The following is a 20,339-nucleotide window of genomic DNA, read 5'->3' on the forward strand; positions in this document are numbered from 1 at the left end:
AAGGAAAGCCTGTGTTTGTATGGCCGCTGTGGGTCTCGCGGAAACAAACGCCCGTCGATGCGTTTCCGCGGAAAGTGCCACTTTCCGTGACAAGCAAACGGACCCCAAGTGGTAACAAAATAGTGTTTATGCGTGTTTTTACTTTTGACAAAGTAGAGGAGAAAAAGGTAGCGTTGGTTATCCACGCTCTTTGCGTGTTCCCTATGCTTTGCTTGAAAAAATGGTCTTTATAGTCAGATTGCCTTCGCCACCGACCATCTCGACCTTTAATTGACGCCTACCCACCTTCATTTCTTTGCATCTCTTTCCCCACCTGGCGTACTTCCTCCACAGCAGCATTGCCAGAGCTATGGCCATCTCCTCTTCCTCCTCCTCAGTCATCTTCAAGCCCACAGGAATCCTCTCGAAATCTTGTGTTTCAAGCCATATGATAGCTCCTTCCCATCTTAGGACCCCGTTCCGATCGAACCAACTTCATGTTTTGCCGAGATTGTTCTGCAAACCCGTCTCTTCTCTGAGAATTTCTGGTATTTGAGCGGTTTCCTTTTGTGTGTGTTTGAGATTTGGTGGTATTATGCGGGTTTTCATGTTGGTATTGATGATTTTTGTTGATTTCTGGTGGTGGGTGTGGTGGTCTTTTTGGTTTCTTGTTTCTTTCTATTTTTTATGTTAATTATTCGTTTAGTTTTTACTCATGGTGTGTGGAATTTTTTGGATGGGCGGATTCGTTTTCTTCGTTCTTCCTTTTGTTTTCCCCTTTTCCTCTGTTTTTGGTTTAAGTTGTGTATTTGGTGTCAGATTTGAGCTGCATTTTTGCATCTTTAGTTGGCTACTCTCACTTAAAATTTGTATGTTCAGTCATGAGGTAAATTACGATGAATGTTTACCTTTCTAGATCCTTCATGCACACAATCTGTTTTCTTTTTTAGCTTCACATGCCCACATGCAAACGAAGGAAATATGGTCTGAGAAAGATTTTATTTATGTTTTCATGACATCAATATCCGGTTTAGTCTAATGGTTGCTACACGAGCAGAAGGTGGGATATGAGCCAGGTTTTGTGGGTTGAGATGCCAATACCATTTTATTTTCTACACTGCCTAGACAGCTTGATCTCAATTGGTGACCTTTTAATGTTGTATAGCCCACGTTAACGTCATATTTGGGAGTTTGAGTTAACTTCAGCATGGAGATTGTTGGAGATGCCTATTAGGGCAATACTCTAGGCATTTACTAAGTTTGATGATCTGAGCTATTTGTTAGTGTTCCTTTTGTGCTACTAGAGTGGATTGGCGATTTTGGAAAGGATACTTGTCAGTCATATCTGTCATCCCTGTCTTAATTTTGGACGTTATCAATAGTAATATCTGGAAATTCAAAGATGTTTTTTTTTCTTCCTTGAGATGTGCTTTATTTGAGGCGAAAGGCTGATTCCTCTTATAATGTTAGGAAGCATCCGTTGTAATGGTGAAAATAAATTAAGCATTTTGTGACTCTTTTGTTTTTGTTTTTTGTTTCCCAGTCCTAAAGCCATTTTAAAGATCTGGAGTCTTAGTTTATCATTAGGTGACTCAAAAACATAATCCAGGAACTCTGCATGAGATGCATGCTTTTGTAATAACAACCTGACTAACTAAGATAATATGTATGTTTAAAGTAATTTGGGGAGGTTTATGGATTTTCTAATTGTTTGATATCTATTTATCTTCCTTTCTTTGATCTGCATCTATGAAAGGCATATCTGGGTTGTAAATGTCTATACTTTGTGTATGGTTGTTGGGTTTAACAAAATTTAGTCACCCATCTGTGATTCTATCAGAGTAACGTTTGAAATTCCACTAGAGGGGGGGGGGGTGAATAGTGAAATATGATAATGATCGATAAAATAAAATAATTAAGCAATAAGGCACAACACATAAAACACATAAGTTATACTGGTTCGGTCAATATCCAGACCTACATCCAGTCCCCAAGCAAACCACTTGAGATTTCCACTATAACATCCGAGTCACCGGATAAATAGTACAACACCCTCTTCCCAAAAGGTCTTCTTCTCTCAACAGAGAAGGGCAACACCCTCTTTCACAGAGGTCTACTTCTTTAAACAAAGAAGGAATACAGTGAATAACAGAGTTACAATACTTCCTATAGAACCTTCAGAATGATATGAATGCACGAATGAAGGATTCTAAGAATGTTCTGTTTGTCACTCAGAGGATACTCTTTGTCAAAGAGCTGGACTTGACTTTTTCTCTTTTCTTTCTTTTTCTTTTTCTCTTTCTTTTTCAAGGCTCTCTTTTCAAATCACGAATAGAATTTTTTCTCTTTGTAAGCTCACACGTCTATTTCATTCCATTGTTCGAATAGTTTATTTGTGTGTGTTTATATAACTTATAAAAAGTAGTCGTTACATTTTGGAATTGTAACTTTTTGAAATGTGAAATGTTAGGTCATTTCAAAAGCATCTTTTAGAGAAGTTCGAGAATGCCTTTTTCCATAAAGGTGAAATAGAGGGTACACTAGTCGTTGTAATATTTTAGGTAATACATATTTTATGTAAAAAGTCTATTTCTTACAATAGTACATTGAACGTTGGGTTGTAGTTTTGTCTTTATTCTAATTAATGATTTGAGGTACATTAGTACTTCTTTACTTTAAATGAGTGTAAGTACTATGAGTGCTTTGAGATATTTATTTGTACATAGTCATGTCAAGTGTTTTCTTTATGTTGTGTATTTCAAAGTCTCCAGAGAGAATGAGGACCAAAAGAAGGTCGACATTCTTTGAGAAGGATATTAACAAGGATTTGTTACAGGAGGCATTTAATGCTTTGTAAAGAGAATGATGACTTCAAGTAAGTCGACATTCTATGGTTATGAGAAAAAGTAACTAGAGTCCTTTCAAAAACATATTTTATTTGTTTTTCTTTTGTGTAGCCGATTTATGTTTTTGTCTTCTTCTTGTATTAAGAAATATTTCATTAAAGAAGATAACTAAAGTCTTTTCAAAGACATATTTTATTTGTTTTTCTTATGTAGTCGTTTTTATGTTTTTGTCTTCTTCTTATAAAAAATATTTCTTTAAAGAGGGAAACTAAAGTCTTTTCAAAAACATATTATATTTGTTTTCTCCATGTAGTCGATGTTATGTTTTTGTCTTTTTCCTACATTCCTTTTTTCATGTTGTCTTGTATATAGTATAAGGTACAATTATTATATGACAAAATATCTTTTTTATGAAAGGTTGTACGAAGGTACAATATTAGTTTTCAAAAAGGAGCTTTTTGAAACTATCGTATACTTTTATGATATAGTGTTTATGAATGAGTATGTAATATGCAATATGCAAGTTTCTGAAGGTTATGTTACATATGACTCTAAAGAAGAAAAAAGTCTTCATCTTGAGGTAGCCGATCTCTTCATTTGAACTTTAGGAAAGCATGGCTCATCAAGCTTTTTCTTCAAGGAGTATGATTGCACCATAGTTGTATTTGAACAGGAAGTCTCCATCCTTATTTGGTGAGATATCCTTGCATCAAATACTCGTTAGATTTAAGGCAAAACATATTCAGTCATAATATAACATTATTTCAAGAGGACATATTATCATATCATATAAAATCAAATGAGACAGTGTATCATATTATGTGACATCAAAACCGAATTTCTCAACAACGTTGTCATGAACTGAAGTTAATAAGATATGAATATTCACTATTGGATGTCAAATTGTATTTTCATGCACTGATAGATGAATGCCAGTGATCTTGGTTTCTCAAATGTTTCCTTCTGATTGGAATTTTTTTAGTCTATCTGGATGTTGAATTCCTATATTTATGGGAGTTGTATGTTACATTCTAATCTTTGTTTTTCAAGGAGCAATCGTTTGTTAACTAATTTCTACTGAGCCCTTACCATTTTCTAGAAAATGGACTTTATTCTATTTCTGGGTAAATTATACATGGCATTATCAGACTAAAGTATTCTCTATGATGATTCTGGCCCTAGTGGCATCTCATGAGTAGTCTTGATACTTGTATGATTGGTTAGAACTCCATCACTAAATCAACCAACAATAGTTATGGATATGTTGATATCTATATCACAGATACGGCTACAAATACCGGGATACGTCCATTTTTATGAAGTTTTGAATATGTCTAGTATATAAGGGGACAGGATATGGGGGCCAAAATGGAATATCCGTGTGACATAGGTTGATATGCACACACACATGACAGTCACAAATATCCGCTTACTTTTTTCTTTTCCAATGTGTTTCAAGTTGTAAAGGCTTTTTTGTTCAAAAAAATATCAGTTTCCTTTTGTTCATTATCCAGCATGTTAAGTGTGTGTCTTGGGGTTGGGCGTGCCAACTGCTTTTCACTTCATGGAATAAGGGATGCTTGGATTTTTTAAAGGTTCATCACTGTATGTTTTGGGAAGATCAACTTCATATTGATTGACTTATTTCATATTATTTTCTTTTGAAAGCTAAGACGCCCATGAGGCCAAACCGGTTATCCTTGTTATTATTTGATTGCTTATGAACACATTTTTCCTTTACCATTTTACTGTCAAAGCAAGAGGAGTTATTTTCTTTTATAATTAGGGAGCTTGATGCAGATGTTATTTATCTTGGCAAACGATGAGTTCTTTGGTAAGCACTAGTAGTATTTGTATCAAAGTGCATTATCATACTTTGTTGAGACCAGACTTTAATATACATGTTAAATATGATGCTTGACTACCCTTTGAGCTTGTAGGTCATCATATAATACTATTAATTCAGTCTGAAAATTGAACATTAATCCATTGTGTTTAACTTTCTAGGATTGCAATATTTTAGATTCCTTTCTTATGAGTCAGTGTTGGTATGATTATTAATTTTTTCATTTGCTTTGTCAATATATCTTTAGTGTCTCAATTGTAATAGCGGGATTCTCCTACAATTGAATCATGCTTCCTTTAACTTTGTAATTTTCAGGCATTTTCTATGTAAGATTGGCAACATAGATACTCTTGATGCAGGTCCTGTCATTGCTTCTGGGTTCTGGCTACTATAGTTTTGATTCTTAGCCTAATTTTGTTTGTAGATTGAATATAAGGTCTAATAGAGTAGAACCAATCATGTCATTCTCCATTAAACGTTTTGAAATCTTTATGTTGGTTGTCCTTTTTATTAAAAAGGGCTAAGTCATTGGTGCATATTTTTTGTTTAATGCTATTTAATCGAAGACTTCTGGGGAAAAGAACAAACTGCTTCCCACTTCTCGGTGTAAACAATTATACCAAGTGAGGAGGTCTCTTGTGATGCGTGCAGTTCACTTGCATAAAAGTTAAACTTCATGCGGGTATCAGCTGTTCTTAATGGCTGATAAAGTTTGTTGTTCCATGTGGCAGTGGATGCTTTCATTCAGCATTTTCATCCCATGCCTAATGTGGTATTTGATGATGTTTGCATGCATAAGTTTCAAAACCTTTTTACAGGTTTTATTTTCTCCTTGCATTTATTTTTTTCTAAATCTGTATTTTTGTGCATTATTATCTTGGATGAAAGTCTTATGAATGCAATTTTCCATGTAGGAATAAGAGCTGTGGCTACCATAGAGGAAGCAAAGACTGAAACTTCTCAAGGTGTGGAAGCTCCTGTAGCCATTGTTACTGGAGCTTCCAGGGGAATTGGGAAGGCAACTGCACTGGCGCTAGGAAGATCAGGCTGCAAGGTTCATGGTTGTCTCCTCTTGTGTTCATATAATGGCTTTCTAAAGAAAAAAGCTGTAGCAATAAATGTTGCACACAGTGTGCATTCTTCTATGACATGATTATCTAATATTAGAACTTCAACTGGCATCATAGCGTAAAGTTTTCATACTGAAACTTTGATATGCAGAAATTTACTACATGACAAACTACAGTTTGTTCTTTCTATACTGTTTTAGTTCTTCCTCTTGCCGTTGGGAAAGTGAAATCAATTAGGATTGCTTTTAAGAGACTAAAACAAGGTAATTGATTTTCATTTGGAAATAGCGGTTTTATAAATAACTCTATAAAATGAAAGCTATTTCTTTCTTGATAAGTGCCTGCCTTATTATTGTAATATTTGAAGGCGCTATGTCTTCATAATATTATGTTTCTTCTTTTTTATTGTCGAATTTATGGGTCATCTACTATAAAGAGGCTCTGTATAATGGTGGTGCTTAATAGGTGTCTCTATCAGTCACTGGGAGAAACAACTGATGTAGTTTTTATTGTCTGGAAAAGCTTGTTATCAATGGCACGGCATTTTATTTATTTAAGAAATTATTTGAAAGAAAACCATGGTTAGCATTTCAATGTTTTATTATATTTAAAGTTTTAAACATCAATGTGTGATGTCTTAAAGGAGGATAATTGTGGCACCATGGAATTAAAGGCACTAACACCATTTTTATTTGTTTCATTATGTTTTCTAAACGAGCAATATTCACCTGTTTTATTGAGTTCTTATTTGATTGACTTTAAGTCTTTATGAAGCCTATCATGGAACATGATTATTGCATCATGTTCTAAATTTTTTTTCTTGTAGTTCTCATGATCTTACAGTTGTGTATTGAATGAATTATTTTACACTAATATATGTTGATATATACAGTCATATAGTTGTTATATATATAGATATATTTTAATACAGATGCATCTTTTTTTTCCTTGCCCTGTTCTTAATATTTTTATGGTACCATTTGTCACTAATAGGTATGTTTGTCCTTCCGCAAACTCATTGGACAGTATTGTGTTTGCAAGAACCTTATGCCTTTTTTCAATTTAGTTAAATTAGTTTTGCATTGTTTGCTCACATGTTCCCTATTTCATGCTATTAGAGCTTGGGCTTCTCAGACGTGGAAACTCCTTTGATTCTGCACAATGTTTTTTTTTTGGGCGCTCCAGGAGCTTGCATTGGTATTTCTCAATTTCCATGAAAACCTAAAATAAGTTAGCATCTGAGAAAAAAATTTGGGTGACATTCTTAATCTGTCTATATCAAGATTTACGCTTGTTTGTGTTAGGTTGTTGAATTGTTAGAAAGTGACTCTTTGTTGAAGTTTAGTTGAATTATGAAATTTTCTTTTGAATTTTGAGATGTGATACTTGTTAAATTATATCATCTTTCCTGTATATATATATATATATATATATATAGATTGTGACACATATACATATATATGTCTATGTGTCCTTCCCTCTCTATATATATATCTATATCTATATATATATATATATATAATTTTTGTAATGCCCACTAGGGGTAAAATAGTCATTTCCCTGTAAATACACATATTCACTTTTTGAATATGCTTTTCCTTTCTTTTCTTTTTTGTACTTTCTTTTTTCAACTTTTTTCTCTTTTTTTATTCATTTGAGAGGGGTCCACATAAAGTCATTGGACCCCTACAACGTAAAAGATTCTGTGTGGGCTCAACCTTCACTGCAGAAACTAAGAAAAGAGAGAGAGAGAAGAGGGAGATTCACAATGGCTAGGGGCAGCGCACGATAACCCAACCTCCCAGCCCTAAACATTATAAATAGGGAAAAATACAATAGCTGGAAAAATTACAGACATGCCATTAATGAAATGGCATTGAGCATGTGTTAAAAGTTAGAACATAACGTGCGTATGGATCTGAATCCAGATCCACACGCATACCATATTTTAACACCCTCCCTCAAGTTGTACGTGGTCCTGGAGCATGTACAACTTGCTCTTCAAATACCAAAATTGATGTCCTGTTAACCCCTTGGTAAACAAGTCTGCCACTTGATCTTCTGTTCGAACATGATGTAGTTCTATCTCCTTCATCTCGACTTTCTGCCGTATAAAATGTTGATCAATCTCAATGTGCTTCGTTCTGCTATGCTGAATAGGATTACATGCAATGTTTATTGCGCTTTGATTGTCACATAAAAGAAATGATCGAATAATTGTCTCTCCAAGATCACTCAATAAGTGTCTAATCCATGTAGCGTTTGTAATGAGATATTGCGGAAATATAAAGAGTGCATACAAGCATTTACAACAATGAATAAAAGAGACAATATCACAAGTCCACAAAGGGACAATACAAGCACAAGCCTTTAAGAAGGCAACAATATAAAAAGCCTCTTATTGAGAAGAGAGAAAGCTCTCAAGAATGAAAATACACAAGGGGTTCACCCCTATTTATACAAGAGGGAGAGGAGGAAAAAGGAGGGCCAAAGGGCCTCAAAAGGAGAGCCAAAAGGGGGCTCCCATAGAGTCGTTGGGAGCCCCCAACGGTCACATTTGTGACCGTTGGGGGCTCCAACGACTCTATGGTTGGAGCCCCTTTTAGTCCTCAAAAAATACAAAAAAAGAATTCTAAAAAATAAAAAAAGAAAATTACATTTTATGAAATTCGAAAATAGTTGTTTTCTAAAACAACTATGTGAAATTACAAAAATACCCCTATCGGGTATTGATGTAATATACAGTATATATATATATATATATATATATATATATATATATATATATATATATATATATATATATATATATATATATATATATATATATTAGATACATTTTAACACCCCCCTCAAACTTTACGGGGAAATGACAAAAAGTTTGCCAAGAAGAAACATGAAGCGAGGAGCCGGAAGAGCTTTAGTGAAGAAGTCCGCCAACTGATATTCTGAAGTGACATATGGCAGAGCAATAGTTCCTCGTAAGAATTCGTCACGAACATAGTGGCAATCCATTTCGATATGTTTTGTACGTTCATGAAAAGTATGATTGCTCGCAATATAGATGACACTCTTGTTGTCGCAAGATAGCTTTGAGGCTTCGGTAATATCAACTCTCATGTCTTTAAGCAAACTGCGAAGCCATACAAGTTCCATTGTCGTGGTTGCCATAACTCGGTACTCAGCTTCAGTGGATGATAGTGAAACTTTCTGCTGCTTCTTGCATCGCCAGACAATCAAAGAGTCTCCTAAAAAGACACAAAAACCAGTAGTTGAGACTCGATCATTGGGATTACCTCTCCAATCCGCATCAGTATAAGTAAGAAGATTCAAGGAAGAAGAGGAGGATAAAAATAGCCCTTTATTGATAGTATTTCGAATATAGCGGATGATTCAGAGAACAACACTCATATGCACAGTTGTAGGAGCATGCTGAAATTGGCTAACTGAGTGAACCACATGAGTGATATCTGGTCTGGTGATGGTTAAATAGGTAAGAGACCCAATGAGTTGTCTGTAAGGTGTGGGATCTTTCAGAAGAATCCCATCCTCCAACCGCAATTTGGCATTAATAACCTCGGGAGTCTTTACTTTCTTATCATCAGAAATCCCAGACTTAGAACATATATCTGCAGCAAGCTTCATCTGTGACAAAATATATCCTCTAGGGGAATATGAAACCTCAATGCCAAGAAAATATCTGAGAAAACCTAAGTCAGACATATCAAAATTATCTTTTAACATATTTTTAACATTGATAATACTACTTTGATCATTCTCAGTGATAATCATATCATCAACATAAAGCAACAAAATTATGATACTAGAACCTGCATGTTTAACAAAAAGAGCAGTGTCAGTATAACAAGAGTGAAATCCTAACTTTATCATGATATCATTGAAACGATCATACCAAGCCTTAGGGGCTTGTTTAAGACCATACAAGGCCTTCAAAAGCCGAAGTGTTTGACCTTGCTTAATATTTATTTCGGGTGGCGGATCCATATAAACTTCTTCACTTAAACTTCCATTTAAAAATGCATTTTTGATGTCAAGTTGATAAATATGCCATTTTTTGGTTGATGCGACAACTATTAAGGTCCTGGCACTAGTCATTCGAGCTACGGGAGCGAATGTTTCTTCGTAATCAATGCCATATTCTTGAGAGTATCCCTTAGCAACTAATCTAGCTTTATATCGTTCTAAAGAGCCATTGCTTTTAGTTTTAACTTTGAAGACCCAGCGACAACCAATAGGTTTTTTGTGTGAGGGTAGATTAACTATTTCCCAAGTATTGGCCTTTTTTAAAGCATTTAGTTCAACTTCCATTGCTTCAACCCAATGAGGTATAGATTTAGCTTGATTATAGTGGGCCGGTTCAAAATAAGAATGTAGGGTTATTAGACATGCCTGATAGTTGGGAGTTAAGGAATCATAGGATACAAACCTATTTGGGGGTATTGATATTCTAGAAGAATGCCTAACTTGTGGTTCCTCAGTGGATTTAGAAATTTGAGAGTATTTTTCGAGGGCACTAATAGGATTTTCTTGATTTCTTCTTGAGTAAACATTTATATTGGTATCACTATCATGAACATTTATATTTGAATCACTATCATTTGAGAGTGTTATGTCAAGAGGGGATACCTTACGAGTATCGTCTATGTTTTCAAGAAAATCTTCTTGTATGTCATCAATAAGATCATATAAGAATACAGAATCAATTTCATTTGTTTCTTCTATTTTATCAAAACCATTTTCTTCTTATAGAAATGTTACATCTTTTGAAATATATAGTTTATCATTCTTAAAATCATAACATCTATACCCTTTTTGATTTTCACCATATCCCAAAAAAACACATTCAATAGCTTTTGGAGATAACTTATCCCTTTTATGTAGTAGGACAAAATATTTGCAACAAAAAATACGAAGACGATTGAAATCGGGTGAAAATTTAAAGAGTTTTTCATAGGGAGAAGCATTTTTTAACTTAGAAGAGGGCATTCTATTGATTAGATAGGTTGAGGTTAGAACGGCTTCGGCCCAAAACTTCTTTGAAATATTCCTAGAAACAAGTAATGTTCTAGCGGTTTCTATAATGTGCCTATGTTTCCTTTCCACTAGGCCATTTTGTTGAGGAGTCCTAGGACATGACTTTTGATGACAAATGCCATTTTGGGTTAAATAACTTTGGAATTCGTGAGATAAGTATTCGCCACCGGAATCGGATCTTAAAATAGATATGTTACTTTGAAATTGATTTTGAACCTTTTTATGAAAGTCTTTAAAGAAAGTAAATACTTCCGACTTATGACTAAGAAAATAAACTCAAACATACCGAGTAAAGTCATCAATAAACGTAACATAATATGAATAGCCCCCTTTAGACATAACCGGAGAAGGCTCCCAAACATCCGAATGCACCAATTCAAAAGGCCTTGATGAGAGAAAAGTTCTAGTTGGAAATTGAATAGACTTCATTTTTCCAAAACTGCAATCTTTGCAATTAATTTTTTTTCCTTACAAAATTTGTTTCCAAAAGGAAAGAGATACATTTTGGAATAACTTGGATGACCAAGTCTTTTATGCCAAGTTTCCATGTTTTTTTCTTGGACATAAGAACAAAAAAAGTTTGTAGGGAGATCAAGATGGTCCATATAATAGAGGTCTCCCTTTCTATGGCCTTGCCCAATCCGCTTCCCGGACCGGAGATCCTGCACAAAGCAACCATTAGATGAGAAAGATATTTCACATCCATGGTCGGCAATTTGAGAAACCGAAAATAGGTTTAAATTTAGTTTGGGAACAACTCTTACTTTTGGAACACAAAAATTTTGTGAATCTTTAAAAGAGCCAATACTTGAAATTTTCAAAAAAGTTTCATCGGCCGTAGAGACACAAGAGTCCTTTGAATTGGTGCAAACATCACTAAGTGCATTTTCATGAGGGGTCATATGAAAAGAAGCTCCCGAGTCAAGGATCCAAGAATACGTACCGGGTGATGATGATGAAGCAATAGCCGCACCCGATGTGGAGGAAGAAACTTTTAGCATTTGTTGGAGAGCCATAGATATTTGTCCAAGAGTTTCTTTAATGTCATTGTTCTTGCCTTCATCTTCCTTGGTGGTGGTTTCTTCAAGAGAGGCCACTTTAGGCTTGAAGGTTCTAATAAGCTTTGGACAAGCGGGTCTAATGTGACCCGGCTCATTGCAATAATGACAAACAATCATTTTTCTTCCTTCATTGTAGTTTTCTTGTTTCCCAAAATGAGGAGGCTTATAGGTTCTAACATTGTTACCCGGTTTTGATACGGCAAGGACTTCATCAACATGCTTACTCATGCCAAGCCTTGTCTCCTCTTGAGTGATTTCGGCAATAGCATCCTCAATAGGAGGAAAAATAGATCTATGGAGAAGTGAAGATCTCACTTGCTCAAATTCGGGACGTAGCCCAAAAAGAAATTGAAACAATCGTTCTTGTTCCATTTGTTTTTGCCTTAAATCAATATATTCCATAGAAACCCATTTTGGCTCCAAGAGAGCCAATTCATCCCATAGTGGGTTTAGGGCACTATAATAGTCTTGAATGCTAGAATCACCTTGCTTGGTGGTTCTAATCTTTTCTTGCAAGAAGTATGCTCTTGCAAGATCCTTTTGGGTATACATACCCCTCATAAAGGACCAAGCCTCATTGGCTCTACGAAATTTAGCTATATTAGCACATACCTTAAGCTCCACATTGTTCATAAACCATGCAAGGATTTTTGCGTGATTGATTTCCCAATCTTTCACTTCCTTTTGATGACTTTTAATGGCCTTGAGGCGAGCATCTCTCTCAAGAGCCTTTTCTTGACCTTCTTCCATCTTCGTGAGCATAAGCTTTGGTTCCGGAACGGTCCCTATGACAAAACCCTAAAGCTTCTTTCCTTTGAGATTATTTTCCATTGCCGATGCCCACATCATATAATTCTTTCCATTGAGCTTGAAAGTGTGGAAGTAGGAAGCAACCACCTGTGTAGAGAGAGAGAGAGAGAGAGAGAGAGAGAGAGACGGCTGCACAGAAAACTCAATTCCATCATTAGGCTAGGGCTTCTCTTTATATTAAATAGAGAGAGGCAAAAAGGAAAAATTATATATAAGCCCTTATGAGAACAAAAATTCAGAAAGCCTCTAATATAAGAGAACTTAACATAAAACCACCTATTCTCAACACTGCCCCTCAAGCTGGAGCATAGATATCAATCATGCTCAGTTTGTCACAACATTTTGAGAAGTTTGGCCTAGCAAGAGGTTTTGTAAACATATCTGCAACTTGGTCTTCCGACTTTAGGTATTTGGTTGTGATATGACCAGCTTGAATCATATCTCTTACATAGTGACAATCAACCTCAATGTGCTTTGTTCTCTCATGAAAGACAAGATTGTTTGCTATATATGTTGCCGCTTTGTTATCGCACATCATTGTCATTGGAGAGGTAACCTTCACCTGGAGATCATGAAGAACAGTGCGAACCCATATCAATTCAGCAGCTGTTTGAGCCATAGCCCGATATTCTGATTCTGCACTCGACCTGGAAACCACATTTTGTTTCTTACTTCTCCATGAAATCAAGTTGTCTCCCAAAAACACACAGAATCCTGTGGTAGACTTTCTATCTACTACAGATTCAGCATAGTCAGCATCAGAATAGGCAACTATCTCCAGAGTTCCACCTTTCCTGAACAATAACCCCTTTCCATGAGAGGATTTTAGATATCTGAGAATCATTATGGCTGCATTCCAGTGTACCTCAGTTGGTTTGTCCATAAACTGGCTAACTTCGCTTACTGCTAAAGCAATATCCGGCCTGGTCACAGTTACATATAATAACTTCCCTACTAGGGAGCGATAGCTTTTGCTATCAACAGGTTTTGCCCCTTCTTCAAACAACTGAACTTTATGGTCCATGGGAATATTAGCTGGTTTAGCTCCCAACATGCCCGTTTCCTTTAATAAGTCAAGAACATACTTCCGTTGAGACAAAATCATCCCTTCACGGCCTCTAGCAACTTCTATACCCAGAAAATATCTGAGTGAACCAAGGTCTTTTGTAACAAAGTGTTTTTGAAGATGAGCCTTTGTGGCTTCAATAGCTTTCACATCATCTCCTGTAAGAATGATGTCATCCACATATACTACCATAACAACTATGCCTGAGCTAGTTTTCTTTATAAAAATGGTATGATCTGCTGCTGATCTATTAAAGCCAAAGCTTGACATCACTTCAAACAACTTTTGAAACCATGCACGAGGACTTTGTTTCAAACCATAAATCGCCTTTCTCAATCTACACACCTTCTGACACTCCCCCTCAACCTCGAACCCTGGAGGTTGTTGCATGTAAACTGTCTCAGATAGATCCCCATATAGAAATGCATTTTTCACATCTAATTGGCACAAGCTCCAACCATGTTGAACAGCTACTGAGAGAACAAGACGAATGGTACCCATCCGTGCAACAGGAGAAAATGTTTCAAAGAAGTCAATTCCATATGTCTGAGTATACCCTTTTGCGACTAATCTGGCCTTGTACCTTTTAATAGAACCATCAGATTTATACTTTATTGTATATACCCATTTACATCCAACAATGTCAGCATCAGCTGGGGAATCAACCAGATCCCAGGTATGCTGAGATATTAAGGCTGTCATTTCTTCTTGCATAGCCAGCTTCCAGCGAGTATCAAGTTCTGCCTGTTGATAGTTCAGAGGAATAGTTTCAGCAGATAAGGCTGAAATAAAAGTCTTCATCTGATGTCCAATGCGGGCATGGGAGACAAAGTGAAATATGGGATATAAGGTACATTGTCTTGTCCCCTTTCGTAGAGCAATAGGCCTGTTATCATCATCCTGGAGATCACTATTGTCAGTAGAACTTACCTCAGGAGAAGAAGAAGATGAAGGCTCTTGCGGAAGTGGAGCTCTACCCACATATACCAATGGAGGATTATTAGATTTGGACGTGGATGAAGTTTGGTTCGGTAATGGGGGCACAGATTCCAAAGGAAAAGGAGGTATAGGTAATGGAAAAGACTCAGCTGGATCAACCTGCAGCGAGGAACTGGAAATAGAGTAATATGGAGAGGATTCCAGGAAAGATACATCCGCACTGACATACTCTTGGCGAGAAATAGGATCATAACATCGATAGCCCTTTTGATTTTTTGGATAACCGATAAATATGCATTTTGTAGCTTAAGCGGCTAATTTATCACGGTCAGGGCCAAGTTTGTGTACAAAACAAACACATCCAAATATTTTTGGAGATAAAGAGAAAAGAGGAGCATTAGGTTTTAGGATATGTAATGGAATTTGATCACCCACAGAAGACGAAGGCATGCGGTTGATCAGATAGCAACCTGTGGTAATCGCATCACCCCAGTATGACGCAGGAACATTGGATTGAATCATAATGGTCCTGGCAACATCAAGGAGATGTCGATGTTTTCGCTCAACCACCCCATTTTGTTGAGATGAATAGGCACAGGAAGTTTGGGGTTGGATGCCATGATCTTGGTAAAATTGTAACAGACCTTTGATTTAAACTCGAGAGCATTATCAGTGCAAACAATCTTGACAATAGATTCAAACTGAGTTTTTATTTCAAGAATTAGGGATTTTATAAGACTTGAAACTTCAGATCGTTCTTTTATTAAAAATACCCATGACAACTTAGAGAAATCATCAACAATAACAAGATAATAACGACACTGAGTCCTAGTAGGAATCTTACTAGGACCCCATACATCTGCATGAAGAAGTTCAAAAACTTTATTACTAGACTGACTCTGACTCGAAGGAAACGAACTTCGATGATGCTTGCCCAATTGACATGCCTCACACTGAAATGATGTGGTGGAAGGAATCTGAGGAAAGACCGACCGAAGCTTTGACAATGAAGGATGACCAAGACGACGATGCCACTGAACAGGATTGAATAAATGTTCCACTGCAGCATGAACAGTACCCATTGGATGATGTAGGTAGTAAATTCCATTTTCTTCATAGCCTCCACCAATCTTCTTCCCCGTCAGCAAATCCTGAAAATGACAACCCATTGGATCAAATATTACTCTACAGTTTTGTTCTTTTATAAGGCAACTAACAGAGAGTAGACTTTGAGGAAAATTTGGAGCATGAAGAGCATTTTTCAACTGTAATGAGGAGGATATAGAAATATTTCCCTGACCAACAACTGGGGAGGAGCTCCCATCGGCTAAGGAGACTGCAATCTGAGCCTTAATATCCTTTAGATCTGAAAAAACACGAGAATTGCCACACAAATGTCTGGATGCACCAGAGTCAATAACCCACTTACTATCAGTCGGATGAAGATGATTTCCGGTTGAATATGCAACACCAGCTACAGGAGGAGTGGAACTCAAAGGTCGAAGTGCGATCAGCTCCTCATATTCCGCACGACTAAGGGTGATACTACTGTCATTTTCAGCGATATTCTTTTGTACATTTGTAGCCTCGATAGTAGTCACATTTGCTTTAGGAGTATATGACTTTGATGAAGAAGAGGTTGGCCGACCATGCTTATCCCAGCAACGATCTTCTAAATGTCCAGATTTTTCACAGTATGTACATTGAAGTTTTCCTCTGCCACCCATACCACGTCCACGTCCTCGTCCTCTGATATTTTGAATATTTCCACACCCATAACTAGATGGAACCACAAGAGCAGATGACTGAGTTATTTGCTGAGATTGTGGCAGTGAGATAGCAAGTCTACTCAGACGATTGTAAGCATCAGCAAGAGTGGGAACATCTGATCCAGTCAACATTTGAACTTTTGCAACAGAGAAATCTGAAGAAAGACTTGTAGGAAAACGAGCAACCATGGTTTGTTCTTGATGATCCTTTTGCTTCGAGCAACAAAGAGGCCTGTGAGCATTAAGTCTTTCAAACGCAGCTTTGACAAAGGCATAGTACTGGGCCAAGGTCTGATCTCCCTGTTGCAAGTTATATATTTCCTGTTCGACTTGTAGGATACGACTCACATTCGTTTCTTGTGAGTATGTATCACGAAGATTGTCCCACATCAGTTTGGCTGTATTATAGTAGTTCAATCCATCTGCAATATAGGGTTCAACACTATTCATGATCCATGACATAACAATGTCATTATCTTCATCCCAAGTAACATATTTTCCCAATTTCTCAGTGGGTTCGCCTTCCAACAAAATGTGTTTTCGACGATGTCCAGATACCGACATCATAAAGGTTCTGGACCACCTGGCATAGTTGGTTTCATTCAACCTTACAGAAGAGCCATACGAGAAGGGGTTGGCAAAAGCCTTATACTCCCCAATCTGTTCCATTTTAGAATCACTTTTCGAATTTTCAGCCATACTGTTCACTAGAATAGCAAGAATCCAAGTAGAATTTTCAACATTGTAAGGAATCAGCCCCGCTGTTTCCAAACAAGAAAACAGTCCACAACCAGCAGGTAATCACTCCTGCTGCTGTTACGACAAAGGGATAGCTGCACCAAATACACCACGGCCAACAATAATATTGAGTTGCAACACTGATGAACACGACAACTGCTGTTCCCCAAACATATAAAGCATAACTACCAATAAGTCTTCAGAAGACAATTAACTAGAGCAATCATATCTCTATCATACGCAGCAAACACAAAAAAAAATCCAGAATCACGCAGCAACACAGAAGCCAACAACTTACGGCTGAACAGAAGCCAAACAGCATGAACAACCAACAACTACAGCACGCACCAGCAGGCCAAACAGCATGCTGGAACGCAGCAACACATAAGCCAAACAACATGAACAACCAACAGCTACAGCACGCACCAGCAGGAACACGTCAATCTCCAGAGAATCACGACAGGAGATGACAAAACAAACCCCACGAAAAAAAATATTCAAAGGAAATGGTTACGGCTCCAGGGAATCACGACAGGAGGAGATCCATCCTTAGATCTGACGACAGAGAGCGTGACAACCATGACATTCACGACAGCATGCTGTAAATCACTACTGCTAACACAGGAGGTTCATTTCTTCAAAGAACAAACAACCATACGAAGAAATACAAATCACGACAGGGGCACGATAGCCAAACCTGAATATCGCTCCCTATTTGGTCATTAGATCTGATAACAGATCTGGACCAGATCTGTCATCAGATCTAAAAAGTAAATCCACACCTGGTTCGAGATCGTTGCAGCAGATCACGCTCCTGATGTGGGTCACGCTCCTGGTGTAGATCACGCTCCTAGGATCGTAAGCTTTGATACCATGTGGAAGGAGGAAGCAACCACCTGTGTAGAGAGAGAGAGAGAGAGAGAGAGAGAGAGAGAGAGAGAGAGAGAGAGAGAGAGACGGCTGCACAGAAAACTCAATTCCATCATTAGGCTAGGGCTTCTCTCTATATTAAATAGAGAGAGGCAAAAAGAAAAAATTACATATAAGCCCTTATGAGAACAAAAATTCAGAAAGCCTCTAATATAAGAGAACTTAACATAAAACCACCTATTCTCAACAGAAATAAAGGTCAATCTTTGTCTCCATGATGTTGCCAAGAAGTGGGAAGATGTCCACTAAATATGAGATACACGAACCACACATTTCCTTCAAGAATCGAGTGGCTCTAATACCATGTAATGAGATATTGCGGAAATATAAAGAGTGCATACAAGCATTTACAACAATGAATAAAAGAGACAATATCATAAGTCTACAAAGGGACAATACAAGCACAAGCCTTTAAGAAGGCAACAATATAAAAAGCCTCTTATTGAGAAGAGAGAAAGCTCTCAAGAATGAAAATACACAAGGGGTTCACCCCTATTTATACAAGAGGGAGAGGAGGAAAAAGGAGGGCCAAAGGGCCTCAAAAGGAGAGCCAAAAGGGGGCTCCCATAGAGTCGTTGGGAGCCCCCAACGGTCACATTTGTGACCGTTGGGGGCTCCAACGACTCTATGGTTGGAGCCCCTTTTAGTCCTCAAAAAATACAAAAAAAGAATTCTAAAAAATAAAAAAAGAAAATTACATTTTATGAAATTCGAAAATAGTTGTTTTCTAAAACAACTATGTGAAATTACAAAAATACCCCTATCGGGTATTGATGTAATATACAGTATATATATATTAGATACATTTTAACAGCGTCTGCCGTGCCTGCAGCCATCGACCTGTATTCAGCCTCTGTACTTGACCGTGCCACTGCCTTTTGTTTTCTGCTACTCCAGGACACTAAATTGTGTCCAATATATACACAATATCCAGAGACAGATCGTCTCTCATCTGGATCCCCTGCCCAATCTGCGTCTGTATAAGTGATGAGTTCATGCCCTCTATGCAGGTTATCGTTCTTGCGATAAACAAGTCCATCTCCTATAGTTCCTTTTAAATATCGTAAAATGCGCTTCACAGCTTCCATATGACCTTCCGTTGGAGCATGCATAAACTGGGATACTTGATTGACAGCATAAACTATATCAGGTCTGGTAAAAGTCAAGTACTACAACATCCCCACAAGGCTTCTATACGTTGTTGGGTTGACACAGAGATGACCATCTTCAGAGCTCAGCCTTTGATGTAATACACTCGGAGTGCTGACTGGTTTGCAATTCGTCATCCCGGCTCTTTCTAGAAGATCAAGTGTATTTTTGTTGCATGAGTGTCAATGTGTCTTGTTGCCTGTCAACTTCCACACCAAAGAAGTACCTCAACTCCCCTAAATCTTTCATCTTGAAAGTTTTTATTAAAAACTGTTTCACGTCTTGCACATGATTATTTGAGCTCCCAGTTATCACAATGTCATCAACATATATAAGAAGAAGTATAACGATGCCTGTCTTTTGGTAAATAAAGAGCGAGTGGTCCAGAGAGCATCTTCTAAAACCATAGCTTTGAATTTGCATAGAGAAACTTTCAAACCAAGAACGGGACGCCTGTTTCAACCCATACAGAGATTTCCTTAGTTTGCACACCCAGGCAGTAGGATCATTTTCGGCATAACCAGGAGGTTGCTCCATATACACTTCTTCCTTTAAAGTTCCATGCAAGAATGCATTTTTAACATCCATCTGGCTAAGCCTCCATCCTCGGTCGACTGCTAGGGATATGATGACACGAATTGTATCCATTTTGAACACTGGACTAAAAGTTTCATCGTAATCTTCACCATATTGTTGTGTGAATCCCCGAGCAACAAGTCGCGCTTTATATCTGTCAATACTTCATTCAGGCTTATACTTTGTTTTATAAACCCATTTTGAGCCGACTACATTCTTTCCTTCTGGCCGAGGTACTATTTTCCAAGTCTGGCACTCATGAAGTGCTTCCATTTCTTCGTTCATTAGCTTCAGTCCAATGACGAGATTGAAGAGCTTGATTAAAGCAAGTGAGTTCATCCTGTTTTGTGAGCTGAGACATAAACAACTGGAAATCAAGAGAAAAGGTCTCATAACTCACCCATCGTTGAATAGGATGCCTAATGCGTGACGAGCTTTGAGCCGGATCATTTGCGATGCTTTCCACATTCCTCTGCTTTATATTTTTGTCCCGTCTAGTGTATAT

General features: G+C 37.3%; 1 protein-coding gene across 4 annotated transcripts in view; it reads left to right on the plus strand.

The window, feature by feature from the left end:
• Positions 1 to 252: 252 nt before the first annotated feature.
• The window catches only part of LOC149811737 (3-oxoacyl-[acyl-carrier-protein] reductase 4-like), a 40,844-nt gene continuing 20,757 nt past the window's right edge, over positions 253 to 20,339 (plus strand). For all 4 annotated transcript variants that reach the window (XR_016428544.1, XR_016428543.1, XR_016428545.1 and 1 more), the window contains exons 1-2: positions 253 to 527; positions 5,586 to 5,725. Coding sequence is in view for 1 of the 4 variants with exons in the window: in XM_089993254.1 (XP_089849380.1) it covers positions 350 to 527; positions 5,586 to 5,725 (318 nt within the window). In the remaining 3 variants the exon portion in view is untranslated. The remainder of the gene's footprint in view (positions 528 to 5,585; positions 5,726 to 20,339) is intronic.

The sequence above is a fragment of the Nuphar pumila genome, chromosome 17 (genome assembly GCF_984573655.1).
Source record: "Nuphar pumila chromosome 17, dmNupPumi1.hap1.1, whole genome shotgun sequence".
Taxonomy (NCBI): Eukaryota; Viridiplantae; Streptophyta; class Magnoliopsida; order Nymphaeales; family Nymphaeaceae; genus Nuphar; species Nuphar pumila.